Source organism: Ciconia boyciana, chromosome 2, assembly GCF_034638445.1.
Source record: "Ciconia boyciana chromosome 2, ASM3463844v1, whole genome shotgun sequence".
NCBI classification, from domain to species: Eukaryota; Metazoa; Chordata; class Aves; order Ciconiiformes; family Ciconiidae; genus Ciconia; species Ciconia boyciana.
Window position 1 is genome coordinate 10,623,646 of NC_132935.1, and position 14,249 is coordinate 10,637,894.

At 38.7% G+C, this 14,249-nt stretch overlaps 1 protein-coding gene across 4 annotated transcripts in view; it reads left to right on the forward strand.

The window, feature by feature from the left end:
• Positions 1–14,249, forward strand: part of CYRIB (CYFIP related Rac1 interactor B) — a 31,102-nt gene that overhangs the window by 3,669 nt on the left and 13,184 nt on the right. The window contains exons 2-3 of one of the 4 annotated variants that reach the window (XM_072851888.1): positions 9,224–9,306; positions 10,333–10,415. In XM_072851888.1, the coding sequence (XP_072707989.1) occupies positions 10,343–10,415 (73 nt within the window). In that variant the 5' untranslated portion in view covers positions 9,224–9,306; positions 10,333–10,342. Of the gene's footprint in view, positions 1–9,223; positions 9,307–10,070; positions 10,216–10,332; positions 10,416–14,249 lie in introns of those variants that run through there. The other 3 variants (XM_072851889.1, XM_072851887.1, XM_072851891.1) reach the window with 3 other exon arrangements.

Here is a 14,249-nt window from a genome sequence, read left to right on the forward strand (position 1 = left end):
TTGTTTGGGGTTTTTTTGGAGATGGGAGCTTGACAGCTGTTAAATTACAGGCTGACATCCTTGAAATATGAAACTTAGCAATGTGGTAGTATAGCACAGTTTTAATACACGTACCATCTTTTGTAGAGTAAGAAGCTTTTCTGTAAAATAATAAAAAAGCAGTCTGTAAATCTACCACATCTCGTGTTAAATGCTTTTTTGCATCTTTATGTACCTGATAAAAATAGAATGTTCTCAGCTTACTTTGAAAAAAGACAGACTTGAAGATCAGCCACTGTTTCCATGATAATGTCACAGTATCATGGACTAAATCCAGTATTTGGGCTGGAAGGAAATAGCCGTCTCTGAGCTGTAGGCACCAAGATAGTAGGAACACATTTGTTAAAAGCCTTCCTTTCTCTGGAAGATCACGTTGTAAGGTAGTGACCTCTGTTGGAGGAGTTACAGCACTGCAAAAGGCTTCCAAGATTTAAAACTTTAAGGGAGAAAGCAAAGTGTAAATTGCATTCAAATGTAAATGTCCCTGAACTAAAAAAAGTTTTTTTTTTTCCTGATGGTTGCAATGTAATTGAATCAAAAAGAGCGTTATGCAGAACTAAGCTAGAAGGCATTATGAGCTTGTATCATTTTGAAAGAGGAAAGCATATCTAATTATTTTTTTAGCCTCAGATTCACTTTTGGAAGAATTGTGCAGTTACTCGTTGAAGGGTAAATCAGAGCAGATTTTTGGAGCATAGTCTCTCCCCTTTTCAATACAAGTTCTGTTTTAAAATTAAGAGTAATCCTTCCAGACAAATTGGGTTTTATTCCAGACTTGTGTGGGCACACTTAGTTATTTTATTGTAGCTCCTGTCAAACAAGTTATTCAGTGTCAGCTGTGCCACTAAAGTATTCCCGAATTAACAAGGCTTTAAGACTGCCTTTTCTAAAGGAACTGTGGATTCTTCAGTGCCTTTCCCTTGATTTCCTCTAAGTGGAAAAATGGACTGAATAAACACTGACCTGACCATACTTTACAATTCTGGTTTTGAGGAATGTGAGCCTTTTTTCACTAGACTATTTTCCCTGGCAGGCCTCCATTTTCCTGATATGACAAGTTTTGAATTCGGTTTTGTTCAGAAAGGAGACTTTATTGATGATGTGTGATCTCAAAAAAAAGTAACTTCAGTTTCAACTAAAACAGTTTATTGTATCTAAGTCAGTTTAGCCAAAAGGACTGACATCAGAGGCAGCTTTAAACAGCTTTTAAGTAGCCTGGATACTTACTTTCTTATTTTAAAAAAATATATATCTATATATCTGGCAGTATAAATTTTCTCTGATGTTCAGATAAGACGTTGATGATTGAAGCCCCAGCAATCGTGGAGGAGTTTGGTTTTTTTTTTGGCTTGCATATCTTTTATTCTTCTTATTATGGTTGATTTGCAGTTGGTGATTTGTGGAAGAATAACCGCTAGGTGTCAGGAGCGGAAAGCAGTGCACACATCTTTGCAGAGGTTTAGACTGTGAAACATGTCATAAAAGTGTATGTAAAAACTGATTAAATCTTATGTTTGCTAGAACAAACTGTCCAGCAATGAATGAAATCGCGTGTTTTATGCAGAACCGATGACTAGTGTGGCAGTTTGTGTTTGATTCGGCAGTTAGATGTCAGTATCTGAACTGATCCCTTTAATAATGTTGCTATAACTATGATGACTCCTGAAAATGAGACCAGCTTATCCAAAATCTAACTTGTTTTAAGCTAATAGCACCAAGCTTTTCCTTCCTAAATCTAAAGCTGATAACTTCCATATTTTGATCTCTTTTCCAGACTATGAGTGATAACTACTAATTCTTACTATTACCTCAATAATTATTTCTTGTCTGGGCAATGTATTTTATTACTTTGGGGTTTTGTTTAATGACAGATCTTTAATACTTTAAACACCGGTAATATCAGTAGTAGAAATTAGAAAGTGTCAGAGGGCATTGTTGTGGTTTAACCCCAGCTGGCAACTAAGCCCCACCCAGACACTCGCTCACTCTCTGCCGGTGGGATGGGGGTGAGATCAGAAGGGTAAAAGTGAGAAAACTCGTGGGTTGAGATAAAGACAGTTTAGTAATTTAAATAAAATAATAATAATAAAATTGTAATGAAAAGGAAAATAACAAAGAGAGCAGTAAAACCCAGGAAAGACAAGTGATGCAAATGAAAATTGCTCACCACCAACTGACCGATGCCCAGCCAGCCCCTGAGCAGCAGCCCCCCTGCTAACTTCCCCCTAGTTTTATTGCTGAGCATGATGCCATATGGTATGGAACATCCCTTTGGTCAGTTGGGGTCAGCTGTCCTGGCTGTGTCCCCTCCCAGCTTCTTGTGCACCCCCAGCCTACTCGCTGGTGGGGTGGGGTGAGAAGCAGAAAAGGCCTTGACTCTGTGTAAGCACTGCTCAGCAGTAACTAAAACATCCCTGTGTTATCAACACTGTTTCCAGCACAAATCCAAAACACAGCCCCATACTAGCTACTATGAAGAAAATTAACTCTATCCGAGCCAAAACCAGCACAGGCATCTACGCTTCTCTAGCACTATTCAGAAAAGAAATAAATGTGCATTAGACTAGAAAAAACATGTTTGGATCCAAGGAAAATGTTACGACTTTCTGAAAAGAGTGATTCCCGCAATGTGGCTTACAAGCCTGTTTCCATCTCTGCAGCACTCTCTAGCTTTTAAGGTTGAGGGCAGATATATTCTCACTGCCTGTGAACCTTAACTGCTTCATCAGGAGAGAAAATGACACTCAGTCCTATAGGCTGCCCAGCCTGTGATACCATGTGTTGTCAAGGGCTGCCTTGGATTCCAGCTGATGTGGGCAGCCACCTATTCACTGTCTTTTTTTTTTTTTTTCTTCCCCCTCCTTGCTCATGGCTGGATACTATAGGCAGAACATGTTCAGTAAGCCTTGAAACAATTGCCAGACTGATAGGATTATTGTTCTAGAAAGGCAGTATAGGGAAACATTCAACTAGGGTTTTGTTTATGCAGTAACACTGTAAGTGTTATAACACTAGTGTTATACTGTAATGGAAGACTTAACGCTGTAAGTGTTTTTCACTTACTATTTTACCAAAATATCTCTGAATCAGAGGTTTATGCCACACATACGTGACTAATTGAAAATTTAAAACTCAGTCCCTGGAAGAAAATGTTTGCTCTTTCATTAGATGTGCTTTCCATATAGTGCATGCCTAACTTCCTCCTCCAGACTCCAGAGCATGGATATGAGGGTTTTGTAGAGTACAGTTTTCATACTCTGGATGTTCCTGTTCAGTCTTAAGCTTTATTAAAATTAGTCTTGGGAATAGTGTATGCTTTTCCAAAAGGTGAGCTGATGTTTTCTTGAAGCAGGCATTCTTCAATGGTCACAGACACATTTTTTTCATCTATTTATTCAGCTGGTTTTTTTTTAACTAGCTTGGAAGCATGCTATTCTTCCAATAGAACAAAGCAAAATTAAAAATGTCACTTACAAATGTCTTAGTTGTATTTTACCTTTAACCAGAGTAAGTTTTCCATCTGCTCACCAGTTGCAAGCAAAATCCTTGTTAATGTACAGTTTTTCTTTCAGGTGTGAGAGGGGAAAATTTCTTTAGTGCTTGGCTGAATTTAGTTGCATCATGTATTTCTATTAAATTTCCCCTGGGCTTAGCTTAGGAAAAAAAAATATTGAAATGTGTCAGGATGTTTTCAGCATGAAGGGCATGCGTGCAAGGCTTGTTTTGAAAATATGCCTTTGCTTTCCGCTTGTCTGATCATGACACTACACGCAACATCATACAACCCCATAAGGCTGTAATGGGCCAAATCATTGTAATCAAATGTGGCATTCCGTATGTCTTCCTCTGCAAGTAGGTCAAGTTTAAACCATGTTCTTGGCTCGCGCTCTGATTTCCCATAACCTGCTCCACGTGGCTCGAGTATTGTGCTGGAGTGCAGAGCATGCCAGGAGGGATTCTGGGCAGCTTCACAGGGACAGTCAATTTTTGGACAGAGACTAGTAGGTTTTTTTCTGCTCTGATTTTATGATGTTGGATTTATGGCAAGAGAAAACTTCAGTGGTCTAAAGTGTGCTTTTACTGAATCTTACACTGTCAGTTTACCTAATGAGTTACCTTTGGACCCACACTATAAAATCTTAAAATCAAAGACCCCTGGGAGAAAAACCCATTTGCAAGTTTTGACGTGCACTTTATTCTGAATTAGAGTACGAAATAAAATTGGGCAGACGTTAACAATCTGAAGCTGTATAAGAACAAATAGGTAGTGACCCAAGCCTGCTTAAGGCTGGGCATGTGAATATTTTCATGTTGGTGACTGCAACGTGCAAAATCCTTCTTGATAAGGATTGCAGCTTCAGTGTGGATTTTGTTCCAGTTGCACTGGGTCAAAAGGTGTGTTACCAACAACAAAAGTCACCTCCAGTCAACGTTTGTCTCTGGGACAAAACCCAACTGTGTGATATAAAACTCAGCTGGTAGTAGTACTTGCTATTGGCTTTGGTCTTTATGCAGGCTGAAATCTTTCTTGAATTGGGGCTGACTGATGTGGCAATGTGCTCAAGAAGGATGCAGTTAGTGCTGGAAGATGTCCTTGAGTAGACAACAGTAGCTCAGCATCAGAGCTAGTTAACTGGAAAGACATCTGACTTTCTAAAACAGTAATTCTACTTAATTCAGCTGAAGTTGTGGACTTCCAAGGAAATTGAAAGAGTGCTTGGTAAATCAGTACTGACTGGGCATGCCACTATTAGTGGGTTAGTTACCAAGATAAGTCTTTGTAGAACTACCAAAATATTCTGTGCTGGTGATGCTTTTAAAGGACATCAAATAGCAGAAGAGGTCCCTGAAGATAACTCTAATGGCTAGTTTTGTAGACTGTTCTTTTACTACATGCAGATTGTCATCATCTTTAATATTAGAGCCAGTAGTGGACCCTCTTTCATGTGTTTTGGGCCCAGCGGAAATGCAAATGACAAGCTGTCCTGGTTTCAGCTGGGATAGAGTTAATTTTCTTTCTAGTAGCTGGTATAGTGCTGTGTTTTGGATTTTAGTAGGAGAATAATGTTGATAGCACACTGATGTTGTAGCACAGTTGTTGCTGAGCAGTGCTTACACTAGTCAAGGACTTTTCAGCTTCTCATGCCCTGCCAGCGAGAAGCTGGGAGGTGACACAGCCAGGACAGCTGACCCAAACTGGCCAAAGAGCTATTCCATACCATATGATGTCATGTTCAGTATATAACTGGGAGGAGTTGGCCGGGGCAGGGGGCGACCACTGCTCGGGAGCTGGCTGGGCATCAGTCAGTGGGTGGTGAGCAATTGCATTGTGCATCACTTATTTTGTATATATTTTTATTATTATTGTTATTGTTTTCCCTTCCTTTTCTGTCCTATTAAACTGCGGTTGCTCCAACCCTCATGACAGGCACTGCGGCTACTCAAACCCTGGCAATGGGCACTGCAGCTACTTCAACCTCCACAACAGGCTGGGCATGAGAAGCTGAAAAGTCCTTGACTAGTGTAAGCGCTGCTCAGCAACAACTAAAACATCAGTACGTTATCAACATTATTCCTGTACTAGGAAGAAAATTAACTCTATCCCAGCCAAAACCAGGACACGAGTCCTCTTGACCAAAACAAGAATCTCTAGTAAATCTGGATCTGTCAGGAGCCAGAAGCTTCTCTGAGCTAGTTTGCTTTACTCTAGATTGATCCAGGTATTCTGCTGACAGAGCAGCCTCTCAGAATGGTTGGTTTTCATTTTCCCCTTTGTAGGGTTCCACCTGAGTGCATCAGGGCAGCTCTTCTTGCTGCCTAGCTATACCTTTTGAAGCAAAACAGTGCATGCAAGTGTAGAGCCATCTAACCTGAGCTATTGCATGTTGACCTACAGCTGCTTCCATGCATCTGGGAAGTTCCACACTGTGACACCACGATTTTGTTTCTAGAAGGCCATTTGAGAGCTTGAGAAACTAGTGCTTAGCCTTACCAGAAGAGTAAATTCCTATGTGTTGGATCTTGCATTCATTAACTTGAATGCTGAGAAGAGAGAAAGTGTCCTCCCAAGAAATGCTAGATCAATTATATCATTTAAACTTTTGTCTAAACTGAGTTTTCAAGCTCTTTTTCTAGCTTCTTAAAGTCTAACTTTGTGGATTACAACTTGGAGGAATGGTCATCTTCACAGTTCTTAAAACACAGCAAATCTTCCGGTATTAAGGAATACTTGAGATTCTTGAGTAACTGTTAGAATTCATCTTGATAGAAGTTTCAAAAATACTGTGTTTGTTCAGCTTCTGCTAGATTTCCATTCACTCCATAAAAACTGAATATACAGCGGATGTTTTGCCACTAAGAAAGCAAATGTGATCGTGTATCTTGTGTGAGAAACTGACGTGACTAAAGTTTATCAACATTTTTTTCAGTATGCTGAATGCACAAGGGAGGAGGTCTGTTACGAACTTTACTACAAACAAGTTTTCATGCAGCTTTGTATTCCTGTAGGTTGAAATGTATTCCTATATCACATTATGTCATCTTGTTGCTGTCAAAGTTGAATTAATCCATTCTCATCATCTTCAGTTTCTCTCCTTTTCTGAGAGAGGCTGTTCACTGAACTGTTACCGTTAGGTCAGTTGCATCTTCTGCTTGGATTTTTCATGTCTGCTGTTTCACTGTAGTGCCAAACGTTTTATTGTGCTACTCTATTTGTTAAACTCACTCCCAGAAAAGAAACCATATATTCTTATTGGCAAACTTTTCTGAGAGATGAAGGTCTGAATGAAGGTATTTGTATTGCAAAACTGAGTCCCCAGCCCCTTACTCATTTTAGGAAGTGGTAGGGATTCAATTAAACAGTCAGTTCTGCAGTGGCTATATTCTCTTCTGTAAACTTACTTTCAAAATATTTCAACCCTATAAGCATGCCCCTACTCTGACCTTCAGAAGTAATGTTATCCAATATTTAAACCAGATGCATGACCCTGTAAACTCTTAGACTGGTTAGTACCAAAACAAAGGCAAAACTCCATAGAGGTGTTTACTTGAGGTTCTGAAAATGTTTTGGTGGAGGAGGGGATGGTGCAGCTGAAGAGCTGAATCATGGCAGTAATTGTAGGTATAGTTAGAGTTCTCTTTAGGCGGTTAACGCCATTCACTGCTATGTATTTGCTACTTGCTTGTTAACATTCAAATTGACATATGTAATACACTGTTGTGAGATTGAGGTTTCATTTTGAAATCTGAATCTACAGACTCAGTCAGTGTTAGGCAGCTTGTACTTTTGGCTTTTTATTGTCCCTGTTGAAAATATTTAAGAATGCCTCTGTATTTCAGCTTTTTCCAGATTATGAATGCCCTTGTTGTTGGGGAGTAGACTAAGTGGCTTTTTCAGTCCTGTGTTACAGAACGTGCTTGCGAGATACAGAAGAGTAGTTTCTCTGCTTTCTGATGTTGCTTGTTTACACAGCATTGGCGCACATGTAGCATTTCAAGATTTCACTAAGCTATGGAATAGAAAGCTCTGGAAAAGCTGCCTCTTTGAAGAAACATGTTTTGATGGATTAACTTTTAAGATAAGTGTCTAAACTGAACACCCTAATTTAAAACTTCCTTAAATAATAGGTGTTTCTCATAGGCTTGGAAATCTGATCAGACTTCCCAGAAAACTAAGTTCAAAGGCTAGAAAGCAGGACTTGCATTTTTTGGCATTTCAAAGAGAAAGTTGAATGTGCAAAAAAGCAAACGTACACCTAGTGATGAAGTTCTATGTGCAGAATCCACTGTGATCAGTTGGATTACACTCAAAAGTTGCTTTTCCGAAAAATCTAGATTTTTAACTGTTGTTTGGTCATTCTGTAGAAGTTGTTGGAGCAAAGACTGAATAATTTTCAACAATCTGGGATTAATTCCCACTTCCTTCTCTAGCTTTTGTTGATTGTGTGATTTATTGCTGAATCTTGTGGATCCTGAAAAATAAATCGCGTGCTGTTCTTAGTTTGCGTTTCCTTCACACACCAGTTGCATCTTTCTTATGGAACTCCAGAAATCTGGCAACACAGGTTCTGAAAATGTGTTTTGCCAGACAATTTGTTTTGACTTCACATTGTTTCATTTTTTTTTGATTCCTAATAAATTAATAATTCTTACTGTCATGCTGCCTCCCTCGAAGTAAACATCACTCTTCACTAAAAGTAAAAATCGGGGAAAAAAAAAATGTCATACACTGGTAGGTTGGTATAGTTACACTAATTTGAAACTTTATTTTTAGATCTTATACTTGAATCCAGATGTCAGACTGATGGCTTATTCTTAAATAATTTGAAATCAGATTTTCGGGTAGGGTCTTGTATTTGTCTTGCAGCAGCACTCCAGTGAAGTCCTGATATTTCAGGGCAATGGTTAAGTATGTTTTCAGCCTCTGTAAAACATGGGAGGGTCCTTGAAAAGGATGCCTTATTATGAAATGCAGTTTTCATAGTCCTGCTGAAGGTATTGATTTCTGAAACTTACGGTAACGTTTGAAACTGTTTTGTTAATTTATCTGTCCTAGATTAATCTAATGACTATTTAATTTTTCTTCCACTTTCCATTTCTTTTAGCTGGGATGTGACAGCAAACATACGAAGAACTGTTGAAACTTGATTATCTCTCATTTTTGGAAAAGTCTAACGCATTTAACTCGTCACTTTATGTGATTTGACAGGAAAAGCTGTTCATTGGCCACAGATGACTACTACTAAGAGGCTTTCCGAAATTGGTTTTGGATTATGGAGAGATAGTAAAAATCAAGCTTATGATGACACCAGCTCCATTTGAGGTTGCTTTTGTCCTAAGCAGTGATGGCTTTGTTGGCTGTGCGTTGCTGCAGTTATGCAAAACAATTGCTCAGTCATAATAGGTAACATAAATCTTTAAATGTATTAAAGATGAAAAAGAGCCAGTAATTCAGATCTTTATTTTTGTCAAAGCTATAACTCTTAATTTTTTCAGTAATCACTCCTCTCTGAGAAGAGGAGGAGTGGAAATGCACTGTAAAGTGCACATTTTCTACTTCCCACCAGAAGGTGATGAATCCAGTGTGCAAAACCCAACGGGAGCCCTGCTCCGGTGAGCCCCAGGCGTGTACTTAAAATAGGAAATGGTTATTGGAACTAAATTATTTTGCCATTTTTATTTTTAGGTTTGCTGGCATGGGTAATCTCATTAAGGTGCTAACCAGGGACATAGACCACAATGCAGCACATTTTTTCTTGGATTTTGAAAGTAAGTCTCTCGGCCCTTCACAGCTGGTGCATTTGAAATGGTAACAGTAGGGTTGCTTATACCTGCTGTGGTGAAGGCTAGGCGACTCAGTTGCAAATCTGCAATTTGAAAAAGAGTTGCATGTGGTTTTTTACGTGTTTCCCCCCCCCCCCCCCCCCCCTCCAGTAGTAGACAAGCCACCATCATGCTATTGTGTAAATTTTCTTTCCTTGTGCTTAGTCATTTTCAGTCTCTGTGGTCAGTGATGTCCATCCATCTGCCTGCAAATCAAGTAATCATAAAACAAAAAATTCTGTCAGTATGCCTTAGTAATCTGTGCTGAGCAGTTGTTCACTGTAATCCTATCTTATATGAAAGTGAGTACTAAATCAGTCCTGATCCTGGTTTGGTCATTAATGGTGCAGTTCATGTGCATTTTTTACATCCAAAAGTCCAGAGTGGAATAGTCTGAGCTTCAAAAATGTTTTAGGCAACTTGTGTAAGAGATCTGTTGTATACTTGTGTTTGCATTTTCTGCACGCTGAAATGATGTATCTTGATGCAGTTTTCTGTAATGGCTTTCTGACAAAATTATAAGGGCTGAGAAGATTAAAGCTCTTTCCTTCTGTTGTCCCATCAGGTAAAAATCTGTAGCATGGCTACCATGCCAATGTTTGCAAATATGGTACTTAGCCCTCAACGTGGTACTCCTGCTCAGGACACTGGTGCTAGGGTGTACCGGGACAGAATTAGTCATTGGCAATGCCTTCAGTTGGAGTTCTGCCCCTTTCTTGAAGGGGCGGCTGTGAAGATGGTGGTGACGTAGTCACTTCTTACAGGAAAGCTGCATTGCATCTCTGGGATCACCAGCTGTACATCCTCGAAGTGGGGGTCTCCCTCCACCCATCAGGGCGGCAGCCTGAAGGACGGGTTCGTGCCTGATGGAACTCTCTGGTCTTCTTTCCCCCACCGCTTCAATCAACTATATTTGAGCTGTTCCTTCTTATAAAAAGAAAATTTTCTTTTCTCTCATTCTTGTCTTGGCAGGTACCTTAACATGGGGAACCTTCTAAAAGTTTTGACATGCACAGACCTTGAGCAGGGGCCAAATTTTTTCCTTGATTTTGAAAGTGAGAAGATGATTTTATATATCTATTACTCTTTGCCTGCAGTAGACTGCATTTGTCATGTACTAAATGTACGTTTTCACTTTGCCATCCTTCTAACAGCTTTGCATGCCTGAGCTATGGATAATTGTTCAGCAAACTTTTGTAGAAAGCAATAATCCGTTTTAAAATAACCTCAGTTTCTAAAATGTAAAATCTTTATTTCAGGGAGGGCTTTCAAATTATGTTTTACTGTTGGAATCTGATATGGTTCTTGTTTTAAACCAAAATTCTTTCTGCTTTTAATCAAAACTTTAAAAAGAATTTTAATTATTTGAAGGCTTACTGAAATTGCAAGGAGATACATGCATTTTAAAGGAAGGACTGAATATGAAACCTGATTCTATTTTCTTCCAGTGTGCCACTGCATACGGAATAATGCTGCATATACAGATTGGCTCACAACAGCTATTCATAGCTCTCCAACGTCACGTTAAAGGTGTATATGTGAACCTTATTTGATTTGGCATTGAAATGTGACAGTTAACCTCATCCCTCTTTAAAAGGAGGGCTCAGAGAGTATAGAGACGAAATTGCTTTTGAGAAGAGGAGACCTATAGCTTGTCTGATCAATGCCAAGCCTTCTGGAAGGTTTACATATTGTTAGTATTTCTGCTTTTAGTTTTTGTTGCATGATATAATGTAGTCTAAGAATGGCAGGTAAGTGGTGTTGGCTGCTGCTATGCATGTTTAACTACTTTCTTTTGGGATATGCTATTGCTTTACCCAGCTGCACATCAGCAAGCGTAAAATAAGAAAACTAATGTTCAAGTGCATTTTGACCATGTAATAAAATACAATGGAATAGCATAAGAAAAAATTGATGAAGTGTTGTGATATGGATAATTTGAGATTCCTTATATCTTCTTTTCTTCCCCCCAAATTATTTTTCGGTTGTGTTTGATGAAACAGTAGCAATTGGTTCTATTAGTCCTAATGTGAAAGTTCTAATGGAGAAACAGCTTTTTGTTTCAGTGACATTTAAAGTTATAACTTCTCTAAACCCTTATCCTGTACTGTTGATTTTATCAATTGTCTCTTCTGAATATATTGTTACTGGAAGATGATAGCCATACAATTATTCGTAAAGGGAAGATAATCAAGGGCTGTGTTAAAGTCAGAAAGCAAAACTGTTTAAAACCACTTCAAATCTCACATATCATCAGAATAGGTACGCCTTAGTGAAGGAGGGAGAACTGATATGGGAGAATTTTGGAGCTGTGAAGCTCCAGCTTAATCTGCAAATACTGACCATTTAATTGGACTAAATTAAATTCAAGTTTGCTGGATACAAGAAGCATAATTCTAAAATCAATTCCAATAAAAATTGTTGCTATTTTTTAAAAAATATTGATTCTTTAGCTATCAATTTTGTTTTAAAGTGCATGTTTTGAGCATGAACAAGACTTGGCATGAGAGTAAGCAGGTTGCTGACATGAAATGTTTACATATGCGGTCAAATTAAGTGACTTATATTATGGCTGAATTGTTAGACTGTTCTTTATTCATTTTGGACCCTGTCCTGCGTTTGTTTCTGCTGCTATACTGTGTATCCATGCTTCTTTCTACTCTGTTTCAGATAGCTTGCCTTGACAGGATCTTGGCTTTGACACAGTCAAGATCTTTCTTCAAGACTTGGCACTTAATCTTGTGATACTTAACATTGTGTTTTTATGTGGAAGAGCAAGTAAGCTCTGTATTAAAAAAACAAATTTGCCAATTCTGTGTTATGCCTGGCCCAATAATATACAGTTTGAAGTCTTTTGTTCTTAAATCCATATATATCTTTGGAGTAGGCAGGCTAGTTAAACGGTTCTTGCACAATACCATAAAGAGCTAAAAATCTAATGTCCATAAAGCTTTATAGGAATACAAACTCCAAATTTAGAAAGGTTTTAGGCTGATTTCTAAGATTCGCCCCCCCCCCCCGCCCCCACCCCGATATTTATCTCAGTGCTAGATTCCAGTGATTTGTGTGACTGACTATCAGAATACATGCAAAAAATGTTCTGATAAATGATATAATGGGCTGTTGGCTTTTCCTTGCCTTAACACTGGTTAAGCTTATGTTTTCTTTGGTCATTCACCTTACCTATTTGAAAGAAATAGTTGTCTTAAGTATTCTACTAAAGTCTCTGCAGTGCCGCTTTAACATGAGCAGAGGAGAATGCACAGCTTTGTAAGGACAATAAACAGCCACCTACAATGTTTATGTTAACATAGCCACCTACAATGTGGGAAACTTACAGCTCAACTTTTACGTTGGTGTCATTACTGTCACAGTGCAAATCCTTTCCAAATTTACTGATTTGAATAGTAGCTAAAATACAGAGTCCTTTTGGTTGCAGATGGTGATCTCAAGCTAGTGCTGAAAGTATTCTGCATTACCTCCAAAGAACTTGGCTAGGTTTCAGAGGAGCCACAAAGATAGCATTCTCCATAGTAATGATGATAGAGATGAATAAATTATTTCATCTCCAGCAGTCTGGGATTTTTCTCTCCCTTGCTTGTGAGTTTTGTCCCAGCCAGTTTCACATGACTTGATGTGTTCTTCCCTGGGAAAAATCTCAGTTTAAATAGTGTTTACTGTGCAGTATAAACTTTTAACCCCAAATTTCTCTCCCTACTAGTTCTGTAGGCTAGCCAAATGTTTTTTTAAATAGTCACTAAATGTGTGTGTTCCCTGCATGCAATATGTTGTCATATTTCCATAGCATTTAGTTCACATAACAGCGTTTGTATATTGTTTCAAGTCTACCCTTTTGTCTTTAGTACGTTATTGTGTGAGCTTTCTGAACTCTAAATGTATGTGGCATCTAGTGTAGTAATGTAGTTCTGATAAAATTAATTTAAAGATGAACTCCCCATTTGCTTGAGGGACCTCAGTCTTCAGTTTTCTTACTATTGGATTAGAAATGGGAAAGTTGCCCTGAATAACCAGGGGTCGGCTCCCTTGGCAACAATATCAAACCTGAGAACATTTCGGTGAGCTGTGCTGTGCTTACTGTATTTGTTCTTTCTATGGAAAATGTAGCCGGGTAAAGGCAAAGCTTTGTCATAAAGTTGTAGCAGGAACTTGCATCCATGGAAGGGGAAAGGGGAAATCCCTGAAATCGTATGCGCCTCTCATCCTGCTGTTTGGATGCCTGGCATTGCTGGTTGCTTTTTCTTAGTTGTCAAGACTAACTCCAGAAGTACAACTCCCTTTCCTGTTCTGTGCACTCCATGTTGAGGAAAACAAATTCCACAGTTAGTGATTCTCAAGTGAAAGTCATGTAGCTTGAGTCCTCAGGTACATACTGATATGTGGGAATGCTACCTCCATCTATTCAAGATTACAGTAGTGCTTAGGAAGAGGAACCTTTCCCTCTTTCTCCATCTGTAATGGGCTTTCAGAATACAATGCTGTAACCTGCACTGAGAAGCAAATAAACCAGTTGCTCTGAGCCAGCCGGCACTGGGGCTTGAAGATTTTCTATATTGTGCCTTTTAAATCTATCCTAATACATCCTAAATGTATTGTGAAGTGAATGTAGAAGGATTTAGGTTTACTTATTAAATTTGAGCTCTTTTCTAGGTGCAGAAGAATTACAGATGGGAGAAGAACTTAGTTGGGACAAACTAGGTTTACAACTTTCTTCTACTGGAGAGCACTAGGTGCACCAAAATGAAATACATATCAAAAGAAATAATCCAGTGCTGACTGGATTTTAAAACATGTATATTTATAAGTTTGTTATAATCAAAAAGAACAAGCAAAAAAGCGCCCAAAAAACCCCACCACCCCAACAAATTAAA